We start from the raw sequence: 25,261 nt of genomic DNA on the forward strand, positions 1-25,261 counted from the left end.
TACAAATCAATTACGGTTTTTGGAATAAGAAAGTTTTAAACATTATCTCAAACATACACGGGGATACCATGACAAAAACAAAATTTCCTTGCCAAGCACAGCAGCATTTACCTAACCTACCCCTCCATTCTATGAATGAATGAAACAGTGAAACACCGCACGCAACGCAACACAGCAGAACAGAACACACCGACACAATCAAAGAAAGAATTTAAAAAAAAGTTAGTCACTATTGAATTATCGTACGGGGTGGGTGTCGCAGCCGTTGTGCGACCAATTAAGTGTTTTCAATTAATAACATGTCTCACAGGCCAGGAAATTTTAAAAATCCGTTCCAAAGACCATGGATGTCGGAAAGTGGTGCAGCGGCTGCGGCTGGGGGCTCGGGATCGGTGGGAATGAAAGGAGTCGTTGCCGGCGGCATAACTGGTGGCATTGAAATTTGTATAACATTCCCAACCGAATACGTGAAAACACAACTGCAATTAGACGAAAAAGGTAAGTGTAAACACGCCGCCTTCTAAACAGGTTCACCTTCATTCAACAATGTCGTAATAACCTTTCGTATCAAATCAATGCAATAATAGTAAACATTGGTGATTGACCTATTTATATCGTATAATCTAGGATTATTCCGTTTCACATGAATTTGTCGGCGCTTCTAAAAATACCGGGAGTTATTTATTTTACTTCAATTGACGCGACTTCCTCGCGCATTTACGCATTGTATTCCTACGCATTTAAAATACCTACTGTAACAATCGTGCGTAATTTTCCTATTGGATTTGGATGGCAACCGCTAAAAATATTTCTTTCTATCATCGATCAGTTTCTTCCTACGCGATGGGCACTCGAACTTCGTACGAGTGGACTTTGCGCCGCTTCGGTATATTCATTTCTTGTCAGAATCAGAAATCCCACAAACACTCGTAATCTAAACTCAAGGCCACACCTGTCTTGTTTAAAAGTTAAATCCGTCTATATTTTAGTCCGAGATACTTTTTCCTTTTCCTTAAATTGATTGCAAGTAAGCCGACGTAACAAGGAAAAATAAATAATTATCAATATTATAATATGTAGGTACCTACCTACCTTGGTATATCATTAGAAAACTGTAGAATATTGTGGAACAAATTTTAAATTAAGATAATAATTAATGCCTAACCTATTAGGGACTGGCTAATGAGATTCTCATTAGTTAGTAGTTAGGTATAAAACCACTTGTATGACAGTTATCATTTGTAACCATTTGATCTGCTGTTTTTACTCCTATTTGTATGAAGATAGGGTTGTTTACTATCTGGCAGTGCAATATAGCACAAATTGTTTTTTATTTATTACTTATTTATCTATCCCTTAGTTTTTTTAGGCAGGCTTAAAATTTTATTTCCTTGGAATAATGTTGTCTATTGAAAAAAAACTGTTAGCCTTTTTTCTGTCTGTTATTCTAAAAGCTCCTACTAAGTATTTTAAATGAAGTTAGTAACTACCTATCTTGTATAACACTTGTTATCATGACATGAGCTAATCATAGGATCAATACAGTTCACTTATCAATCGCTGAACACACACACACCACATGCCATTATTACACAAGCTTTTACCTGCAGGTTTGCTCACATCTATGATTTTTGTAGCAATTGAATTGAAAATGATTAATTTTACTAATTGAAGTTGCATAAAGAACACTAATGTAAATTTTTGTCTTTAGACTTGATAAGTCGAAATTTCTGGAAAATCTTGAGATCCAGCTATCATATCAAGGTACATTTACACACCAAATTTCATTTTAATCTGTCTAGCCATTTTAGATTGTAAGTATTAAACACACACAGTCACAAACTTTCACATTTACTATGTTAGTAAGACTGAAAAATATATATTTATTAATAATTCAAATTAGCTTGTTTAATTGTAATCCTTGTACACATGCTTTTAAACAGAAACTAAATTAATATGTGTAAAATGCCACAATTAAATTTAATGAACAGGTTATAAAAGTTTTTAATTCACAATTTAATTTCTGCCTTCATTTTATTTAAAAGGTAGGCTAATTACAGATAAAAAAAGGAAAGTGACTTGATGCTGAGTAACCATAGTAGGTATGAAGTAATTAATCATGCTTTTGACAATGTCATTGACCTGTCATGGATTTGTTGCTCTTGACCTAGTAACTGATAGGTATGTTAATTTTAGTCTGGAAACAATTTATATACCTTGTTACTATTTTTAAGTCAATCAACTTTTTAGTGTACCTTGTTGCCATGGTAACATTTCCTGAGTTACTTGTTAAAAGTATAATTTTATGTGGAAAAAAAACCACTAAAAGTTAGAAGTTGTGACAGTTTTTTAGGCAATTCCTTAATGGCTCATCTCATAAGCATGCTAATGGTAACTTACAAATTGTATCACTGATGGCTCCTAAGTTACGGGACAGAATAACATACCTATACCTTCTGCCGCCTGACTTTGCCTAAAAGTTCATTGCCACAACTAGTACCACAAAAACTATAAAGGTATAATTCAAATAATTGAATAGTCACTATACCGTTAAGCGATTCAAACACAATCCGGGAGTAACGTAAAGACATTGCATAAAAAATGTATCTCAAAAATGCGTCAAAACTGAGTATTAAGTAATGAACTTTTAAGGCTGATTTATATGGTGTGTGGTATACACTAAATAGTTGATTGACCCAGGTACATGGTTTTTTTAGAATCAGGTACGTGTGCATATAAAGTTCCTAAACGCTCTTATCTTCCTTTCCAGGTGGTACTAAGAAATATACCGGCATCGCAGATTGCGTGAAGAAGACAGTCAAGGGCCATGGTTTCTTCGGGCTGTACCGCGGGCTTGGCGTACTGCTGTATGGCTCCATCCCCAAGTCTGCTGTCAGGTGAGGCTAGATCACCAAGTAACTGACTATTCTAGTATAGCTCTAGGCATGGGCGGGGCGCCGGGATAGGGGTGCAAGGTGCAAGAGGGTGCACTTGCACAAGATTAAGATATGCATAGAACAAGATTAAGATGTACCATCAGCCAAATAAGTGGTCTATCAGTTTTATACAAGTTCCTATCAACATGAATAATGTCCTAAATAACCTTACAATACTACACCTACTTGTTACTTCTTAGCTTCCATAAATCATCATATGTATGTCCCACTGCTGGACACAGAAGTCCTCTAAGATTGAGAGGGCTTAAATAAGTTGTGCGTTCCCACGAGGTCCAGTGCTGCGGATTAAGAACTTCACACACCACATTGATAGACATGTTTCCTGACTATGTTTTTTTCGCTGAACAGCTCATGCCAAATTTCAAATCTAATTTCGCGCCTAAATTGATATTGGTCTCAAAAGAACAATGTTTATTTTATTTTTCATAAAATAGGCGTATTTAAGACGCCTTTTTGAAAGATTTTGGTTTTAGTTGGGTTTTAATTTTTTTATCCTATTTATAAGTAACTGGAATTATAGCTAACCATAGTTGCCAATGGTGTTAAAAATTACGTTTATCTTTGCCCGTCACAATTATTTAAAAAGGCGATCCGTTTGCTCGTTTGCCCCCTATACCATAAAAAAAGACGTAGTGTCTACTGTCACCTGGCAGTGTTAGGATTAGGCGGTTTAGTTACATAACGTATATTTACGATGAAAGTCAAACAAAGGTCAAACGTTATTTTGCTAATATATACACACGATCATGAAGTATTTTTTAACTAAAATATTATAAAATTATTTAATAAACCTATTCCTCGAAATGGTTTTGGAATTAGACCACATTGTAAAAAAGTGATCAATGCCAATGCCAATTCCTAAAAAATCGGAGGTGCGAAGAGCTCGGACTCTAACCCACGACCCTCTGCATAAGAGGCCATAGGTCCAACCACTAGCCTGCCACAGCTTTTTGAAATAAATCAACCATAATACGAGTACGTAGCTTAATCAAATAAAGCCGCATCTACTCGTTAACACCTTTGTAAATAAAGTATTATTTCAAATTACGTAACAGATAAGCACCTAAGTAGGTACTATTTGTGAAACTCGACAGCAAACTTCGCGGGAATCTGTGTTATCGGCCATTTTTCGCTGTCGACGCAAAACGTGATGAGAATGAAATATCGACGATTCTGCCTAAGCTTCCTTTTAGCTGAGTCGAATAGTCAATGTTTGAAAGCAAATAACAAGCGAACTCGTGGTTTGAGCTATGGCCTCTTAAGCGAAGGGTCATGGGTCAAAAATTACAAATCCGGGCTCGCACCTCGTGAGTTTTTCGAAATTCATGTGCGAAATTACATTTAAAATTTACCACAAACTTTACGGTGAAGGAAAACAAAAGTGTGTGAAGTTCCCAACCCGCACTGGGCCCGCGTGGGAACGGCCCAAGCCCTCTCTTTCTAAGTGGAGGCCTGTGCCCAACAGTGGGAAGTATGAATGTTGAGATGATGATCATGATGCACAAGCGAACGCCATTGCACATCGATTCGTCTCGAGTCGGTGCGGAAGGCGTCTAGTGTCTAGAATAACTTGTTTCAAGTCCCTTAACCATTTCTAAATAGACAACTGACGTCAGTAAGTATACGCAAACGTACACCAAATCGCTAATTCCGTTCGCGTTGGATTGACACCCGCTACACACCTCCAGTGGCGATGCTCCAAACTTTTTATTACGCCGTGAACAATAATTAGCTCCTTGTTTGTTGGAAAAAGTCCTACCCTACGTCAGTCGGAACAAGGCCATGAGAGCCACAGTATAAAGTCCGTTGAATATAGAGCGCGTTCATCGTTCATCCACCTCTCATATTTATTTTCTAGAATTTATTACCGTACAACGGCAAACTTCACCAGTCATTATATATCAATTCAATAACTAACATTATTATAAGACTGTAGGTACTTAACTAATATGATGTACCTATATGGGACTAGAGCCTGAAATAAAATGTTTTCCTTCGTCGTTCAAGGTTTTTTTTTACTTACTAAATCGACCTGACGCTGGCTCAATCTATAGACATAGCCAAAAAAAAAAGTTTAATTATTATTAATAAAATTGTCTTCTGATAGACAGATCCATCATTTTCTTTAAAACTACTTTAACATCACACAATTTTATATAATTAAAAAATGTGTTGCGTGCGACAATACCTAAACTAAATATGTAGGTAATTTAGAGCGCTACTACAAACAACCAAAAGGCATATCGCATAAAACGAGTACAATAATGACATCTATTCTTCTCAAACACATTGAGAAATACAGTTTCCAACAGTGTTAGGTATGGAGAAGATAGAGTTGAAGAAGTAGTTCTCGCTATGAGTTCCCGTTATTTACCTTGAAAGTTGCTGCATTGTAAATTATCTGTATTGCTTTTGTGTATCTATATCAGTTTTACAACTTACGTCTCAACAAGGTCATTTTAAAGACAAACTCTCAAGCAAGTCTATTGTTTAGTAAAGATAGAAAATGTAAATTTTCACCTTATTTCAGAAACAGTTACTTACTACAATGGTTATGGAGTTGATATTGAAATCAAAAATCGAAAAACATGTGTCGTCACTTTAAAAATCAGGCGTTTAAATCAACCTAACGGAGATGGCAGAAGATGTCTACCTAGTTACTATCTATACTTTGTCGTTTGAGTTTGTAGTACCTACCTGGACGACGGCGCATTGCTCGGAGTTTTTTTTTTTAAATACCTACGTATTTTAATAACCTTTAAAAATAAAATTTAGACTAAATCAATATATAAATCAAGTACATATTTATTTAGATTTTATTTCATTATTATACATATAGACTTGAACTCCAGTTTACAAGTCCAATAAGTAGGTACCTTACCTACTATACCGCTGACCTAAACCTTATGCTGATGACAAAGCTATCTCAATAACCGATCTTGCTGCGCGTGAAATTATCAATTTATTTAGTTTGATTAGTTATTTTGATTTGTTAATCAATTAGTAAATTACAAAAAACTTCACAGGTACCTTGTTTTTATTCTTCCATTTATCACAAAAAAAAATGTTCTAAAACACCCGTTTCCCACAAATAGGACCAAGCTTGATCGATGTTCAACCCGAAAGTCCACATGTAACAAATTTCTTTGAAATGGTTACAGATAGTTCAACTCAGTTGTGCGCGCGGCTCTGTGTGTGGGTAAAGCGATAAGTACCTTTGTTTATCCATTGATTAGTGTTGTGACTGTTATGTGATGCCGTCTCTATTTGTTTTTTCGAATAGACAGAGACGGCATTACATTTAACCGTCGGTTAACGCTAATCAATGGTTACATAGTGTAAGTTATCGGTTACAAAATAAGTCTCGATCGCGTTCGCTAAAATCTAATTTATATACACACGAACAACGCCTACGTTTACGATGTTCGTGTTTCCATACAAATTGAGATTTTAACGCGAACGCGATCGAGACGTATTTTGTAACCGAAAACTTACACTAAGGGCAAAGAACACGTCTTGCTCGGACGACGACTGCCGCGTCACGTGAAAGTTGTATATTTACAAGCGCACGCACACATAGGGCCGCGCGCACTACTGAGTTGAACTATCTGTAGAGCCGTGGCCGAGATGCTAGCTTAGCTAGAGGTACCTACCTAATATAAATAAATAAAAATATACCAAATTTGCTCGTTTATAGTTATAACATTTTAAACAAACGAACTCATGTAGGTATATCTAGGACTAATTCAAATATTGCCATGACATGGGAAAGTCTCGCCAGATAGTAAAGGAAGCCATAAAACAGCTCTCAAGATACCTACCCACTTCTAAATGAACTATCCCAGGGAATGAGCCGTCGCCGTCCACGCGGTCCGTAGTCCAAGGCGTCCAATTTGCAGCGTGTCGCGTTGCAGCTAAGTGTCGCTAATGCCTGATAACGTGCGGTTCATTATGTCAGCTGAGGTTACGCGTGATACCGTGATATTGAGTGACCTTCACCGTTTTGTTTCTTTTTCATACTTAGCTGACTAGGCCTTAAGCCGAGTTTAGACTTGCAAGAAAAATCGTGCAAGTTGCATTACATTGCGGCGCTTGATTGACCACTATAAACTCGTTGGCTTTACGGCCTCGCAATGGCTTGTAATGCAACTTGCACGATTTTTTTGGCAAGTCTTAACTCGGCTTTAGGCTATTGTTTAACATGCTATCGTTCGCGATCTCATTCACCATCTCTGTTCTACCCTCGTCTTATACCGTGTGACCGAAAGAATAAGTGGTGAAAACAATTGTGATTCCAAGTGTTAGACAATAAGGCCGCTTAGATTGGTCACGCCATTTTAACCGACTTCGAAAAAGATTTCTTTCAATCTTCTTCAAAATAGGCTCCGGTAGCCATTACAAAAAAATTAAGTCAAATTTTTCTAAGGATTTCGTATTTTATACGGAATTCCAAGTATTAGGTATATTTTAGGTACCATTAATCTACGCTTACTATAAGAAAACTTAGCGTTATAGGTTTCCTTGTAAGTTTGATATACTTACGACTATCCTGAATTTCTTCAAATTTTTTTACCATTGCATACCAAATTTTCATTTTATGCTAGTGCTACTTACAAGACAGAGGCGTGAGACTACACTACGCCAAAACGCAGCTAAACGGTTCGAAAAAAGATGGTACGGCAGTTTGCCTTGCGCTCGACTTTCCGATCGTTCCGCTTCTCCCTCTATTTCCGTAGTAGATTATAGACACATAAAGACATTGTGCGCGAGTTGGCTTCACCCAGCTCCACCCTATTAAAATATGCAAGAGGATTATTTCCATCTCTCAGACTGAGACTCAGAGTAATTCGAATAGGTATTAGGTACTCGCCCTATCTATGCTATCTCGACGCTCGATTCCAGGGCAGGTACAAATTTTTTGCCGATTTTTACATGTCTCCTGTCTTGTTTCTGTACTATAAAGTTCATAAACGGGCCAATCAACTATTTTGCCGACACTTTGGGCGTCTCCTGCGTTACCAATCGTACTTCCAACAAGATATTTCACGGTTTAATAGGTTTAACTTACGTTGGATGGCATGTATTCAATTCATGTACCTACACCATCTATTAAATTACGGGAAAAACATGTTTACTTACAAAAATCTGCAATTGTTTGAAAAATGTCGCGGACAGGTTAGTGTCGGTAAAAAAGTTGATTGGCCCATACACCTAGTTAGTAAAAGTTTTAGTTTTTGATATTACCAATAAACTGGCATATTTTTAAGATTTATATTGGCCCAATAAGTTTTAGCGCATTTTATTTCCCGCAAGAGCTATCTTTACTCAAATAATCGACAGTAGAAAATTTAAAAATAAAGTTTGCTACTTTTTTTTCACAATCTCGTTAATAACTATTACATGTGATGCTTATTTGAGAACACATTAGAAATCTGTTCAACAATTAACGAAAAAAAACACAGTCAGAAATTTGAACAAATACGAGTACAATCTATAATTAATTACCTGTGTCAAATGCTTGGTTTGGTGTATTTCAGTTTGATTTCAGTGTTGTCAAGATAAATTCAAATTCGATGCGATAAAAACTTTCCGCCATGTATGAAATAGTAGAGATAGGCATCTGATTTCAAATCACGCCCGAAACGATATCAGAATACGCTATTTTGCTTTTTGAAGAAAACAAATCATTTTGCATAATCAATTAACACTTAAAACGCTAACTTTGGGTTCCAGTTCGTGACGCGCATGCAAATTAGTCAAATAACATTGCATAATAGTGGTTTTGAAGTATAAATCAATAATAAATAGGTCCATACTTTTATCTTATCCCACTAATTAAATGCGAAAGTTTGTAAGTCTGTTTGTTTGTTTGTTACTTCGTCACGTCTAAACCGCTGAACCGATTTAGATGAAATTCGGTATACAGATAGTTTGAGTCCCGGGGAAGGACATAGGATAGTTTTTATCCCGGAAAATTTTATAGTTCCAACGGGATAGTGAAAACCGGATTCTACGCGGACGGAGTCGCGGGTAACAGGCTAATAGATAAATGTAATAAGGAGATAAAGTTAGTTTGCTTGTATGTTTGTTTTTATATGTTTAGGAGAATACTGATAGGGATCTGGAACTACTAAACCGAATTAAAAAAAAATCTCGAATGGAGACCGTGGATCGGCTTGCGCAGAGCGTAGGACGTCCACCAACGAGGTTCACGGTGGATGCAGACCACTTCCAACCCAGCAATTGGGAGTATATGGGGAGGCCTATGTCCAACAGTGGATACCTAAGGCTGACATGATGATGACGATGATGAAATGCTTGGAAACCCGCATGCATATTTACTAGTAATTTACTATTACCAAACTTCACATCTTTAACTACAGATTCGGCGTGTTCGAGCAGGCTAAATTGTACATGATAACTGAGGATGGCACGCTCAGCACCACGGGCAAGTTAGGGTGCGGGCTGGCGGCCGGAGTGGCCGAGGCGGTGTTCGCCGTCACCCCCATGGAGACTGTCAAGGTCAAGTTCATCAACGACATGCGTATGGAGAAGCCGAGGTTCCGCGGCTTTTTCCACGGTGTGAGGACCATCGTGCGCGAGGAGGGTGAGTGAAACTCCTGAAGGTTCCCATTTTGTTCCAGCCATTGAAAGCCTTTAGTAATAAATCTAAGAAAAGACCAGACTCGGTAGTAATGGTGACTTACTCATCAATGCCAAACATAAAACCTTTGGCCCTAGAACGCTGATTTCACGGGTGTTGTTTTTGTGACGTAAACAAGTGGAAGTCCGTCATTTTTGAAGCTACATAGAAGCATAAAACTGTTTTTATTCCCTGTTCTGTGTGTCTGTCTGTGGCACCGTAGCTCTTAGACGGGTGGACCGATTTGAATGCAGTTTTTTTTTTATTTGAAATACGGTTTTCTAGCGATGGTTCTTAGACATTTTTCATCAAAATCGATTCAGCCATTTTTGAGATATTGAACTTTGAAGTGACAAAGTCGGGGGTTTTTCCAAGTTTTTGTTGGTTAGGCTAGGTTATAACTTATAAGCTAACAGGTTCAGGATATAATCGACGTCTCTCCGAGCGGCAGCAAGGAATATAGTCCCATAAGGTCACATACGGTTAAATGGGTCAATCAACTTTTTAGTATAGTTTGTTGCCATGGTAACGTCTCCTGAGTCACCTATATATGTATGATTTTATTGGGTAAGTTGTGACAGTTTTACCAGTTTTAGTGGTTCCTTCGTGGCTCATCTCTTAAGCGTGCTAATAGTATAAATTGCAATCATTTTTCTAACAAAAAGTGTTCATCACTGATGTCTCCTGCCTGATGTACGGGACTGAATAACAACACGAAAAAGTTTATTGACCCAAATAACTCCTTGTATCAGTATGTAATAAATGAATAATAAATAAAAACCACTGGACTACGTCGTATATCACACATGTATCAGTGTTGTCTTCATGAGATCCTTGGAAATCGTTTACAGGCGTGGGCGGCGTATACAAGGGCGTGACGGCAACAATCATGAAGCAGGGCAGCAACCAGGCCATCCGGTTCTTCGTGGTGGAGTCGCTCCGCGACTGGTACAAGGGCGGCGACCGCGACAAGCCCGTGCCCAAGTACATCGTGGGGCTGTTCGGCGGTATAGCTGGTACGTACACTGACGTCTCCTCACATAAACGGTCTGGCAGAAAGATGTGTAACAACGATAAAAATTTGCTCGTGAAATTTGTGAACATTTTTGATAGAATGTGTTAGTTAGAGAGAGAGAGATAGATTTATTTATTTATTAGAAATTCATATTATTTAGATTTATTTATTTATTTATTACAAATAGATATTATTTAAGTTACAAATAAATGGAAAGTTACAATCTCAATATTACATCTAATAGGATAATCTTTCTTTATCTGCATTACTTTTGTTTTCCCCCTGTGGTGCTGTGTAATAACGGATATCTGTAGCTTTGCACGGCCGCTACGGCGATCACTGTTTCTAATCAGTCAAACTGTATAATATTGAGGTAGACACAGCTGATAAATGCGATTATGACTGGGAAAGCTTTAGACTGCGTTAGATCATACGTTTAATATTTAACGTATAGGTAAATGTGCGTCGAGGTCATTATTTATTGATAGTTCAATATTTACATGAACTGTTTTCAATTCAAACGTCGCTTAATAAAAGCATGTTTGCGAGATTTTTTAGCTGTTTTTGACATATCATCCACATAGCGAGGAAATGTTAATCCTAAGCGCGCTGATATCGGGTTAGCTTGCGGTTACATCAATCTATCTTTACGAGTTAAGTGTTGTTTGACAGAAGAATCTTCAAAGATAAGGTGGCCTACTAAAATAATTTACCAATTTGGCAGCAGCATTTATAAGCTTATCTTATTATATTTAACTGCAAAAAGTTTTTTTTATCTCATATTCTTTAGAGGCTTTAGTACACTAAATGTGAATATGTCTCCCCTCTCTACGGCTCCCCTCAGATATATACAACACACTACAAATATTACGCTCTCCCTTGCACTGAAACCACGTCTCTAATAAACCTGTAAATCAGCATAGCTTCTTCTGAAAGCGGTCGACTCATAATTACATTTAGGTACACCTCCATTGAACAAGCCCATACCATCCAAAAACCTGTCGCTGATGTCCTTATTCTGATCACATTCCAAAAGAAAATTAATAAGATCTTCAGTCTTATTACATTACAACCTATACACAAAGGTGATTGTACAACTCTCATCAAATTCAAAAAAGCTGAAACATAATTTAAGTTTTTGCCTATATTGTTACAATATTAAAAAGAAGTGGGGATAAAGGAAACCCTGGAGCCAGTCCTAAGTTTGCACATCTTTCCATGATATTACCATCCATAGCAAGAAGTTGGAGTACCCGACCAGACAAGAAGTTCCAAACATATTAGCAGATCTTCCTTCCTACTCCGATACTTTCCAACTTCTTCACCAAAAAAGTTATGTTTACATTATTTATTATAGGCACTTTCAATGTCAAGGAAACAAACCACTACTGGAGCCTTATTAGAAAAGCCTAGTTGAACAGTAGAAACCAATTGTACCAAATTATCCAGGCTAGATCTAGATCTTCTAAACCTAATTGTTACGTAGTGGAAAATTTGATAGGGGCAAGATATTAATGTAATGGGCCTCAAGGAATCAGCTTGACCCTGTGTTGGTATCGGAACTAACCTTATTACTTTCCACTGTGTAGGAACCTCCAGTAAAAACAACAAACAAGTTAATTAAATAAAGTATTTAATTGCGAATTTTGTTTACAATATCACAAATCAAACATCACATAAGGTAGTGTGTGTAAGGGTACCTACTTCTACGCTGCCTCTAGCAAGATCAAAATGTACCCAATAGGCTTAGTGTCAGTTAGCTTAGATTAACAGAAAACATTGGACAATTTGGACATGTGGTATTTTTTCTTTTGTTAAATAACTAAACATAAAATATGGACATAATATATATTGCCGGTTAAAGTTCCGTGTGACGTCACGCCTACTTACACTTTTTATTAAGGAGTGACGTCATGGGCCCTCGACCACAAAACATCTGTTTTGTGCCCCACTCCCAAACTTTGACGCGCTTCTTTCTTTTGACGATATTTTCAATGTAACTGACAAAAATAGTAGTATTTTATCCCAGTAATCTGCCCAACTTAAGATAAACTTATCACACGTATTAAACTGGCAACATTACTTATGAAACGAAGCAATTTGTTTTGTTTTTAATCGTGTCTACGCATCAAATAACCGCTAAGCCAAGTTTACACCTGCAAGAAATTTTTTGCAAGTTGCATTACATTGCGGCGCTCGATTGGCTTCTTAGATTTAATTTAGCGATATAATTCCATTCATCGCCTTTCAGGAGCCGCATCAGTCTTCGGCAACACCCCAATAGACGTGGTCAAGACCCGCATGCAAGGGCTCGAGGCCGCCAAATACAAAAACACTTGGGATTGTTTCATCAAGACGTGGAAGGCTGAAGGGCCTCTGGCATTCTACAAGGGCACGGTGCCTCGCCTCAGTCGAGTAGTCTTCGACGTAGCTATCACGTTCACCATATACGACAGCATTATGGACGCGTTCAACTATGTCTGGAAGTAAGTAAGTGCTTGTAAACGGGTAGATAGTGTTAAGCTAAGTTTACACAAAATTTGAGCCGTTCCACATATGTACATATACTAAGCAAATGAGTTGCGGTAAACTTTCTCGCCCATTGTTTTCTAGTAAACTAACGTTAGGTTACCGTTGATGGTAACTTGAGATACTTAAGTACAGACATGTCACCCGCCGTCCGGTTAGCTTCGTCTTGTATCTGGTAGCACTTTTCTCGGTATTTATAATTACATAATTCATTTGGATACACTTAACTAATGAAGCGTGAGTTATACCAAGTTACTTGAACAACAACCAATGTAAAACCAGTCAACAGATCCTTTTCATTTGACAACTGAGCTACTGTCTAACACGTGGGTGCTCACAATCGCATTCTCCGCCTCTTTCTACCCTCAACATGTACCATGTAGAAGGAAGTGGTGAAAACGATTATGATTCCGAGTTTCCGAGTGTGTTAAACAATAAAATTTAAACCTCTGATTAGGCATTGGTTGACAATGTTAATTTATATGCAACTCAATTTAATGTTCAACGTTCGGCTGCATAGAAGTACCTACTTCGATTTATGAAGTTGATCGATTTAAGTTATACTGAGTCTGTGCAGACATTAAGCCTAGTCAACATGGCTTTACAGTAATAATTTTACCAGGGTTAAGTATGTTTATTACATTCTAATGTTATTTATACTCACATCTATTATCATTATTTCAGCTTTTCTCTTTGTTATCTTCTTTGAATCAATTTATAAACTTTAGTTTTTAATGGTAAGCGGACGCCTGGTGATGATGTACTACAATCTTTATTCACAGACACTACCATGCTAATTTGATTCAGAACGTATATAATTGTGCAATTATATTCTAGAATAAAACCTATTTTATCAAAAATTAAGGCCTATTTCAAATGCACTTTGAAGAATGTGGACGTTAAAGATATTTTGCACGTAGTGCCTTCGTTGTTGAATGTAGAAACTGCCAGTTTTTAAGCTAGAAATATATTATGGTATCGTCACATTTCAAGCAAAATCAAAATATACCCGAATTCAAAGACCAGCAACTTGCTTGTTAGTAAGATTCGCTATTGAAGACGTGTAATTAATGAATGAGTTAATTAGTCTCAATACGCCGATTGTATATCGCTTACTAATTAAAAAATAAAATGGCAGATTTGCTGAATTTTCGTGTCTTGTGCTTAGATCATACTGTGTCTGGAATGGCCATGTAATACTGACTCTGAATTCTTAATGAGCTATCATGCCGTCTGTGGTCCCCATACACGTGTTCTTTATGGATACTAAAAGTGCTAAACTAAAATGTATTTCTTATTCGAGTGGATGGTATGACAAATTAGGAAGTTAGGTATAGTCATTATCAGTAGATGTACAAATGTAAGTTAGTTGGCGTGAGCTATTTAAGTGGAAATGTAATCGCGATAAGTGTTAATTTTGTGTAAAAACATCGAAAGTATATTTTTGTAGGCGTATAGGTGTAAATAGTTTACATTTTATGGTGTTGACCGTATTTATTTAGTATCATGACTTTATGCAGGGTTTCTTGTTTCATGTATCTTTGTTGTGTTTTGTAATTTATGTACACAGTTTTGATTTTATGAAAATCACGTTTCGTTTTTATTACGTTTAAATTTAAAAATTCTACAGAGTATTGTTTTTTATTGCAAACAAAAGCTTAATATGTAATATTTAGTTTGCTTACTGTTCTAATATTTATCTTTCCAGACAAATTGTTTTTAATTGAGATAAATAGGAATCTTTGTTTTGATGTTTTAAATAACTACAGGGTGGTTGAACTAAGCCAGAACAATGACATTTATTTTATGACGTTTTGTTAGATTGTTAAAAGGGTGATCTTACATGAAAGCCAAAAAAACTGTACTCGAACTATTTACTTTTTGTTTTTCAATTTGCGCTAAATGAAATAGAAAAATAAATATGAGTGCTAAGATTTTTTTAGAAATTGTACACTATATTTTTAAGTAATACCCTAAGCTGTCGATTTACTTATGTTTATGATAGTGCATTTTACATTTTTACTCCTGTTTTATAGATCCTAAGATCTCTTGTGCGCTAAAATAACAAATTTTTCCTGAAATTAAAAAATATTTGATTACCTATTGATTGAACTCCTCAAGAGATCTTTTTGGACATTCCATAAACTAACTCCATATTCCACAGCTACCTGTTTCTATTTTTTTTTTCGATATACTATCTTTATTTTTTTCATATGTTGACATTATGCTATTATTTATTTTTATTCGTTTTTCATTAAAGAAAACATACCTAAGGCCAGTGTATTATTTAATTAATGACGTTACCGTACTCGTGGGGGGGGGGATAATTTCGACGTATCCACAAACGACTATACTTACTTAGTTTGGATAGGTATTTAACGTAATGTAAACAAAATTCAATATTTGCTTATTTTTTTTATTTATTATTTGCTAAGAACCCTAACGACATCTTTGTTTCTTGGAATCACAATGTAATTGAGCAACTGCGTCAACGTCATAGTGATATAATTAAAACTATATTTCTTGCCAACTGGTTCAGAAATGTATTTAATGGTGAAATAATAGATAAAACAATTTCTTTACTTAAAGCACAGCCAAAATTTACAAGCAAGCACATATGTATATACTACTATGTATGATATAAAAATAATATAATTGTTTACAATCAACTACAACTGTATGCTTACCTAATTGTGACCCTAAAGGCGCCTGGCGCTACCAAATACCCATAATCCATCAATTAAACGTCTTTTTGATTATCTTATTTTTTTTTGTGCCATATGGCTATCTATCTACAATAGACCGCTTAAATGAAAAGAATAAGGGGCACCATGGTTTTCAGTATTTATCTAATTTGCACCTCTTATACCTCTCTGTTTCTACCAGATATGTGCGAGGAATGTATTTTTCATGAACCAATAGAAACCCTTAATTTACCTATCCTCGTTCCGCTCAGCTGTATCCACTAGTGCTGTGCGAAGATTGGTAAATGAAGCGTTTCTATTCGTTCTTGAAAAACACATTCCAAGCAACACATCCTCGCATATCTCTGGTGGAAACGTAACCTTAATTTGTATTTTATGCTCAACAAAACCCAAGTTAGGAAGTAATTATATTTTTCGACCTCTTTGCTCCCACCAATTTTCCTACATTATTACTGGAGTCAAAACGGGTAATTCTTGAGCTTAGCGAAGCCGGTCGCGGGCACGCAGCGGTGGTCGATGTTGTAAGAGTCCACGACGTCCATTTCGGCCGGCGTCAGCTCGAACGAGAAGATGTCCAGGTTCTCGGCTAAGCGGGACGGCGTGAAGGACTTTGGGATCACTGGGATGCTCCGTTGCACCTTAGATTTAATTCGAAAAATTAATTAAACAAAACATTCCATCAATAACTTAAAAAAAATAAGAAATCGGAAGGTATTAAAAGAAAAAACAAGTCTAGCCTCGTCTAGAACTCTGTTATGTAACTATGTAACTTAAAGTTCAACAATCGGGACTCATTCAAAATCGTGACCAGCTCTAAAATACTGTTGTGAGTTTAATATTTTCGTAAAAATAGTACTTAGTTAAAATTATTATAACATTATATTTAGAATGAGCTAATAACTAAACTTATTACAAACTAAGACATAAACTAATATAAAAATCACCACCCTGCGTAGTACCCGGCTGAAAAGTGCCCATAATCCCAGCTGCATTTTTCCAGGTACATTAAATACTAATCAGGTAAGTTTAATACTAACCAGGTAAATTAAATACTAATCAGGTAAGTTTAATACTAACCAGGTTAATTAAATACTAACCAGGTAAATTAAATACTAACCAGGTTAATTAAATACTAACCAGGTTAATTAAATACTAACCAGGTAAATTAAATACTAACCAGGTAAATTAAATACTAACCAGGTTAATTAAATACTAACCAGGTAAATTAAATACTAACCAGGTTAATTAAATACTAACCAGGTTAATTAAATACTAACCAGGTAAATTAAATACTAACCAGGTTAATTAAATACTAACCAGGTACATTAAATACTTACCAGGTAAATTAAATACTAACCAGGTACCGCAAGACAACTTGCGCCCGCGTCTTGCCGTGCTGCTCGGCGACGCGCCCCAAAGCAGCGTCCGTCTTGAGCGCGTCCTTCAAAGTCAAACGCAAAATAGCTTCATCAATATAAGCCATAAAAAATATAGTTCAGGAAATATGAATTGGTTATTTGTTATGTACCTACTTAATTAAGCTATTTTATTATATTTATCATATTTCCTGGACTACACAGTTCATCATCATCATCGGCCAATCTTGATGTCCACTACTGGACATAGGCCTCTCCAATTGCACGCCACTGAGCACGATCCTTGGCCACTCTCATCCAGTTACTGCCAGCCACCTTGCGAAGATTATCGCTCCACCTAGTCTGAAAGCGTCCCACGCCACGCTAGCCGATTAGCGGTCTCCACTCAAGAACTCGTTTACCCCAGCGGTTATCGGTTCTTCGGCTGATAGGGCTGGCCTACTGCCACTTGTGGCTTAGCCGGTGAGCTATGTCGATGACTTTAGTTCTCTGTCGGATCTCCTCGTTCCGAATTCGATCCTTCAGAGAAACTCCGAGCATAGCCCTTTCCATAGCTCGCTGAGCGACTAACACAAAATTGACACAATTTAACGCATGCATAAATAACTGATACGACTATATCTCTAGGGCCCGGCCGGTGGGACGTGTCAGACGCTCCGCTGTGACATTATACATGTTAATGCAGGTGACTGTACTGAAGTATCAACATTGAAAATAGTTTACATGAATATATAAGTTGGATGAAAATGTAAGCGAAGTTCAAGCAAAAAAAAGTGGGTACTTAGACAGTTAGCAAAAATACTTAACACAAACACAACAAAAACTTATTTCATACTAGCTTTTGCCCGCGGCTCCGCCTGCGTGGTATTCGGTTATCGCGCGCTGTTCTCTCGGGAACTGTGCATTTTTCCGGGATAAGAAGTAGGCTATGTCACTCTCGGGCCCATAAACTATCTCTATGCCAAAAATCACGTCGATCCGTCGCTCCGTTACGGCGTGAAAGACGGACAAACATACACACAAACACACTTTTGCATTTATAATATTAGTATGGATGTCAAATGTTCAAAATGATTTTATGAGACAAAATGAAACGGTGAATTGTTTTTTATCAAACAGCTGGTAAACGAGCAGGCGGGTCACCTAATGGTAAGTGATCGCCGCCCATGGACACCTACAACATTATTAGGAGTGCGGGTGCGTTGCCGGCCTTGCAATAGGCGATAGAGTCGCCTTTTGAAGAAACCCTAATCATGAAAAAGCCCTAGCAGTGAGTCCATTCCGTATTTTACATGTTTCAGATTGTTATTTGTTTTTTTTTTGATTGAGTCGCCTTCAGGGCCAAACACACTAGGTCCTTGCTTTTAGATTTTTTTAATTTTATATGCGGGTTTATTTGCTACCTTGTCCTGGAACTCTGGTCTTGCGTCGGACAGCAGCCCCAGCGGCGTGTAGGCGGCACACACGACGCCGCGCTGCCGGCACCACGCCACCAGCTTGTGCTGCGTCAGCGTCGGGTTCACCTGCACACACACACACACACACGCTAGCGCAAACCATTGTATATAATCGCTTAGTAAAAAAAGAACAAAAGCTTCAAAAAGAGGGAAGTTCTCACTTCATTCTAAATTTATACATATTTTTGGGCTTGGGAGTTACTGTCATTATCATCATGATTATATCAACAGTAAGACGACTACTGTTAGACACGTGCAGATATAGCAATAGACCTTTAGTTGCTTCGGTTGGAAGCAGCCTGTTTCCATTGGGAACCCGCTTTAACCAGATCATCTATCTCGTTGATGGATGATCAGCGGCGCAGTCATGAGTTGCCTGTGCCTAATCTTAAATTCATGATGAGTGCAACGTAGAGCATCTAATATCGGACCTTTTTTCCAATACCGGTATTTTTTCGATACCGAAAATTCAAATACCGGTTTTCCGGTATTTCGATATTTTTTCGATATTCGTATTATTAAAGTAAAATAAATGATTTTCCCGCAACAAAACTTTCCGGTACCGACAATCTTAAGTAGCTAAGATTATTTCAATTATGTCTTAAACTTTATTCGTGTTAAAGGCTTAACAATCAAAAATGTATCACTCCGATAAACTAATGTTTATTGATTCGGTCGAACGTTGGCGGTGCTTGAAGCTCTGGTATATCGAATGGAGGTATATCGAAGTGTTGAAGTGTCTGTATAAAATCGCCACTATGTCATTCCGAGTAGATACAGGAACAGACTTCGAAGGCGGTTCCCTTGAAAAGAGGCGTAGCGTAAGCCAGGGAGATGGCATATCTCCGAAACTGCAGGGCTACTACGAAACTCGAAACTCGAAGTTTGTGTCGTGCGGTCCCTCTGACACTTATACTATTTAATACGAGAGCCGAACCTCGAATTTCGAGATTCGTAGTAGCACTGCTGTTTGCTGCCGCTTTAGAAGACGCCTTCAAACTTCTGGAATGGAAAGGACAAGGCATCAATATGAACGGCGAATAATACGAGTACATCACTCAACTTCGGTTTGCCGATGATATCGTGGTCATGGCAAAGTCGATGGAAGAACTAAGCACGATGCTCGAAGGCCTCAATCGAGTCTTCCAACGGGTACCTAGGCCTCAAAATAAACATGGACAAGACGAAGGTCATGTCGAATGTCCATGTGGTGTCGTGTGGTGTGTTGGTTGAGAATTTGATTCTTGAAGTTGTTGACGCGTATGTATACCTGGGACAAACCGCAATTAGATAGGTCCAACTTCGAGAAGAAGGTCAATCGTCAAATCCAACTCAGATGGGCAGCGTTTGGGAAACACGGAAATGACTTTTCGTCCAAAATTCCTCAGTAGGTACCTTAAGACGAAAGTCTTTAACCAATGTGTGATACCAGTGATGATGATGACATATATATCCGAGACGTTGTGATTACTATAAGTAGGCCATATGTTTAAATAGGCTCAGAGTTGCTCAAAGAACTATTGAAAGAGCTATGCTTGGTGTTTCTCTACGGGATCGAATCAGAAATGCGGAGACACGTAGAAAAACAAGGGTCACCGACATACAGTACACTGTACTGAGTACAGGGCCCTCTTTCACCTATTAGAGGCCCTGGGCACAACATGCTGCATTCGGTAAGCCTGATTTTCAGGCGAGAGTAGAGTACCTAGGTTATCGTTTGGTAATGGAGGAGAGACTAGGGGGCCCCAAACCATCGCGGGGCCCTGGGCGCTTGCCCAGTGTGCCCAGTGGGGAAGAGAGGCCTGCCGACATAGCCAAGCGAATTAGCTCTTTGAAGTGGCAATGGAGGACGTATAGTACAGAGAAAAGATGTCCGTTGGGGCCGAAAGATTCTCGATGTAGAACTGCGGATCGGCAAGCGCAGCGTAGGACGTCCACCAACGAGATGGACGGATGACCTGGTTAAAGTCGCAGGTTCACGGTAGATAGGTAGGAACACACTACTAAAACGCGACGCCATGCTACGCCACCTGACCCTTGTCAGTAGTACTAATAAATCCCATGCATTTACTATATGGCCAGGTGCAGATATAAGACACGGCACGTGATGACACGCGGTTTTGTCATAGGTACCTATCAAGGTATCGTTGGTAATCTTTATAAATCGTAGATCCTAATTTAATTTACTTTAAATAATACTATTAATAAAATAAGTAATTAATTTGTGAGTTTTGAGAGTGTTGAGAGTACAATACTCTATTAAAAAACCAAATAAATATTATTTAGAGATTAATATCGAAAATATCGAAATACCGGTATTATACGATTTCAATATCGGTTGTGTTAATATCGGAATTTTGGTCCGATATTCCGGTTTTTCGATATTATCGAATACCGGTATTCATGCTCTAAGTGCAAGCTTATCGGTAAAATAGCCTCCTGAGTTCCACGGTCCTCACTTCAGGACATAATTATTTTTTTTTACTTGATATGTTTGGTTCAAATTGTGTAAACAGAAATTTTACGTCGGATCTCAGGAGGATAGGTTAACATAATAAACCAGAGGGCCTACTGCAAAATTCGAGCTCAAACTCACATTTATTGACATAAAAACACACGTAACAAAAATACAGTAAACCCATCCCATCCCCCCAGCCTATATACGTCCCACTGCTGGGCACAGGCCTCCTCTCTGAACAAGCCATAGTTCCCACGCCGGCCCAGTGCACCATTTAATTGCTCCGAAGGTTTGTGCAGATTCCTCACGATGTTTCCCTTCATCGCAACAGTAAAAAACATGAATCGAAACCCGAAGTTCGTATCATACCGTACCTCTCACACTCAGTGCCGGTTTTAGCACTTCTAGCGCGTTACAGGGCGCCCCCAACTTTTGGGAATTTTCTAGAAGGTATAGGCTTCAGGCGCCCCTTTAAGTCCGGCGCCCGGCGGTCGACCCACCGCGCCCTATCCTAACGCCGCTACTGTCACTCTCGCTCGTATTAAATACCTAGTATAACCGTCAGAGGAACGGAACAACACGAACTTTTGATTATTTTCGAATTTCCGTCAGTTAAAATTAATCAATGGGTGGTGAAACAGCCCCTTATAGACTTATCTCATAAGAGTGAGTATTCTACCTATGTCTAAAAATCAGCAGTGCAGAGCAAATGTTCCGGATCAGTCAAGACAGGGATAGATTTTCAGAGCTAACGGCCAACCTGCAGTATGGCAGTGGTAAATGGCACTTTAAGAAGAATAATATCTAACACGTAATTTTGTAGCTTCTCGTACCTAAGGGCGCCAGAGTCATGATTCGCCCGGGGCGTCTAGAATAGTCTAGATGGTTAAAACCGGGCCATATAGCAGCCAGACTTTCATAAGCAAACCTTTAACCATTTTTATGTAAATCAACACCAACCTCGACTTGGTTGACGACGGGCGGCGCCGCGGCGGCGTCCAACAGAAGTTGCAGCTGTTCCTCATTGTAGTTGGAGACGCCGAGCCCCCGCGCCAGCCCGAGCCGCGCCGCCTCCTCCATGCCGCGCCACGTCTCTCTGAAGTCTATGCCCGTGTCCTGGCCGGAGGCCTACGGAAGTATCACAGTAACGTTTATAAGACTAGAAAATGAAATCATCATCATCATCATCATCAGGGGTTTCTCTGCGGGATAGAATCAGAAATGATGATATCCGCAGTAGAACTAAGGTTACCGACATAGCCCGAAGAATTGCGAAACTGAAGTGGCAATGGGCGGGGCACATTGCTCGCAGGACTGACGGCCGATGGGGTCAAAAGGTTCTCGAATGGCGTCCGCGGACCGGGAGACGAGCTGTCGGTAGGCCTCCAACAAGATGGAGCGACGACCTGGTTAAGATCGCGGTGGATGCGAAAAGCACAAGACCGGTCTGAGTGGAGAGCCTTGGGGGAGGCCTATGTCCAGCAGTGGACGTCTCTCGGCTGAGAAAATGAAATGAACTAAAACAATTACTTTGTCACCCGTCGCGCCGCCGCCGCCGCGATATCCGCCGTGCGGTAGATGATCTAAAATTATGTATCTTATTAGACACGCTGCCATGTTTAGGGTTAAGCGTTTCTTTTTTCTCGCACATGCAATTTATGGAACAGATAGGCGGCTGAGGTTTTTACAGCACACTACAATATGGCTACCTTCAAAAAGCGAGTGTACCATTTCTTGCAAGGCTGGCAACGCATCTGCAGCCCTGATGGTGCTGCGACGCCGATGTCTATGAGCGATGGTAATCTAATCACAAAACATCAGGTGAACCGTCTGCTCATCAGCCAGCTATTACATAAAAAAAGACCTTATGATAGCTATGTTTACATACAAGAAATGTTGTGTGTTCATGTAGTTCCTCCACCTTCACACTGCAAGAACACACAGTACACACCAATCGCACAATTGTAGTTTAGATAAGACAACAATGCAAGTACAGTTAACATAAAGCACAGTCAGCAAAAAAGTTGGTATAAAAAAATGTAACAAAATCTTTTTTTTTATTAGTTTGTGACTTACATCTACGGAGACAGGCCAGTGCACAAAGTATAAGTCCACATACTCGAGCCCGAGCCTCGCCAACGACGCGCGCAGTGCCGGCACCACCGCCGCCTCCGCGTGGTTGTCATTCCACAACTACAACACGTAAAAGCTTAATTAAGAACTTGAATATTTAAGATGTTATCAGCGACAACAAGTATAGCAAAATAACAAATAGAGTAGAGTTAGTGACTTTGAGGATAAACAACTAACTTTGAGGATATTCACGTAAAATAGGTGTACTAAGTCGTCGAGTTGCGGAAAACAGCTCGCTTCTACCTATTATACCTATACTTACTCTGAGCAGATGCATACAAACACATGCCTAACTCATGCTTCTCTCTAGAAAATGTTTACTCCACTCCACTGTTGTCTTCTGATGATCATGACAGTGGTACAATCAATACAGCCTTCACATACCAAACTCCTTATTTTGTTTGTATAGAATAATATTACTCTTTTCTTACCCATACATATGTATCCATATATGTACTGTGGTTTAGCGTGCCTCCTGACAAAGGACTCCGTTAACGATTTCCACTGTTTTCTATCCTTTGCAACTATTCTCAAGTTGCAACCTACTCTTAATTTATAGTTCAACCACCTGTCTTTTGCATTGTTTACATCTATGATGTTTTCTGTTTCTAGCTTACTATTTTGTCACAATTTTGGTCCATTTAACACAATGACTACATAGCATATTATGGTCCATCCATATTCACTTAATTTGGTCTACCTTAGTGTGAATATCTAAGGGAGCTCATAAAGGTAAGAGCGTAACCCTGTAGAAAATATTTCAACTGCAATTAATCATGAATCATTTAAAACGCTCATACCTTAGTTGTAACGAAGAGGTCTTCCCGTGTAACTAAGCCCCTTTTGATGGCATTGGCAATGCCTTCACCAACCTCTACCTCATTGTTGTACGAGGAAGCTGTGTCGATGTGGCGGTATCCAATCTCGATGGCACTCTCCACTGCTTGTCGGTACTGGCCAGGTTCAGCTTTACGCTTTATTATAAAAAAAGGTTGTCATATTTTTTTTTTATTTCATTGTAATATAACTGCCAAGTAGGTGTTGCCTTATTATTTTTAGACCATGGGTGGTCCAAGTGGGTTTCTTGTGAAGAATTGTTTTTTGAAACTACTGATCAGGTAATTGGTTTATCGCACAGAACTAAGACTGACTTTGACTTTTGAGTCTAATGAATTTAGCATAGTTAAAATATCTAAATATTTCCAATTTTTATAATTAAAAATCACACTCAATGGTTATTAACACTGTGATATGGGCACCAGTTCTCAATAAGATTTTCATTTTGTTTTACTGTGTGCAGCATTGTGCTACAGCAATAAACTTTGTTAGAAAATAATATAAATAAAAAAAATCTGATTAAAATTATAACCTCTTACTTAATTATCTCTGACTGATGCAATATAAAACTCATTTATCTTTATTTATTGTTCCAGTAACACCAATATAGGTACTATACCTTAGGCAGACAAAAAATAAAAGGAAAATAGTTAATAAGTACACAAAACTTAAATAAAAATGTTTCGGCAACATTTATATTGCTGTGTGCATTATACTTTTCTATATCTAATTAGTTTTAAAGTATCTTACCGCGTAAGTGCCGAGTCCGACCACCGGCATAGTCTGCCCATTGGATAATTGAATTCTTGGAACTTCTATAACCATGTTGTGCCTTCTTATTTAAGTACTGTATAAGTCCTCTATTTCCTTAGGAAGGTTAATTTAAACAAGACTGAATTTAAAAGATTATAAAAACACTTGAATTAGCTCAAGGTTAACTGGTACCTAATTAAATATTTACCCCCTGTAAATCGAATATTTCGGAAACAAGTATTTAAAAAAAAAACAAAGGAAAAATAGGCTTCTAATTTTCTTCAGAAAATGGGAAATTTGAAACAATTAGCATTTGGTTGTCAAAACAAAACAGTGAACCTAAACGAAACGAGCAAATAATAAAAACGCAGACGCAGTCGGATCAGATTATAAAACCG

At 38.2% G+C, this 25,261-nt stretch overlaps 2 protein-coding genes across 2 annotated transcripts; one reads left to right on the forward strand and one right to left on the reverse strand.

The window, feature by feature from the left end:
- Positions 1-156: 156 nt before the first annotated feature.
- Positions 157-15,417, forward strand: sea (mitochondrial citrate transporter scheggia). The gene is made up of 5 exons (XM_074092462.1): positions 157-498; positions 2,771-2,897; positions 9,341-9,564; positions 10,452-10,616; positions 12,867-15,417. Exons 1-5 carry the CDS (start codon positions 300-302, stop codon positions 13,103-13,105), a joined length of 954 nt encoding a protein of 317 aa, XP_073948563.1. The 5' UTR covers positions 157-299; the 3' UTR covers positions 13,106-15,417.
- On the reverse strand, positions 14,890-25,230 carry LOC141431323 (aldo-keto reductase AKR2E4-like). The gene is made up of 7 exons (XM_074092463.1): positions 24,861-25,230; positions 24,074-24,247; positions 23,217-23,333; positions 22,101-22,268; positions 18,629-18,748; positions 17,207-17,290; positions 14,890-16,487 (listed from the first exon to the last, which is right to left on the reverse strand). The coding sequence occupies exons 1-7, from the start codon at positions 24,933-24,935 to the stop codon at positions 16,308-16,310; spliced, it is 918 nt and encodes a 305-aa protein (XP_073948564.1). The 5' UTR covers positions 24,936-25,230; the 3' UTR covers positions 14,890-16,307.
- Positions 25,231-25,261: the final 31 nt, after the last annotated feature.

Source organism: Choristoneura fumiferana, chromosome 9 (genome assembly GCF_025370935.1).
Source record: "Choristoneura fumiferana chromosome 9, NRCan_CFum_1, whole genome shotgun sequence".
Classification (NCBI taxonomy): Eukaryota; Metazoa; Arthropoda; class Insecta; order Lepidoptera; family Tortricidae; genus Choristoneura; species Choristoneura fumiferana.

Bases quoted from the DNA above. Each gene is read 5' to 3' on its own strand.
- sea (XM_074092462.1), top strand. From the start codon at position 300: ATGTCTCACAGGCCAGGAAATTTTAAAAATCCGTTCCAAAGACCATGG. The intron at 9,565-10,451 runs GTGAGTGAAACT...AATCGTTTACAG, and splicing joins GACCATCGTGCGCGAGGAGG to GCGTGGGCGGCGTATACAAG. The intron at 10,617-12,866 runs GTACGTACACTG...ATCGCCTTTCAG, and splicing joins GCTGTTCGGCGGTATAGCTG to GAGCCGCATCAGTCTTCGGC.
- LOC141431323 (XM_074092463.1), bottom strand. From the start codon at position 24,935: ATGGTTATAGAAGTTCCAAGAATTCAATTATCCAATGGGCAGACTATG. The intron at 18,749-22,100 runs GTTGGTGTTGAT...GTGTGTGTGCAG, and splicing joins CCGTCGTCAACCAAGTCGAG to GTGAACCCGACGCTGACGCA. The intron at 17,291-18,628 runs GTAGCAAATAAA...TTGACTTTGAAG, and splicing joins GACCAGAGTTCCAGGACAAG to GACGCGCTCAAGACGGACGC.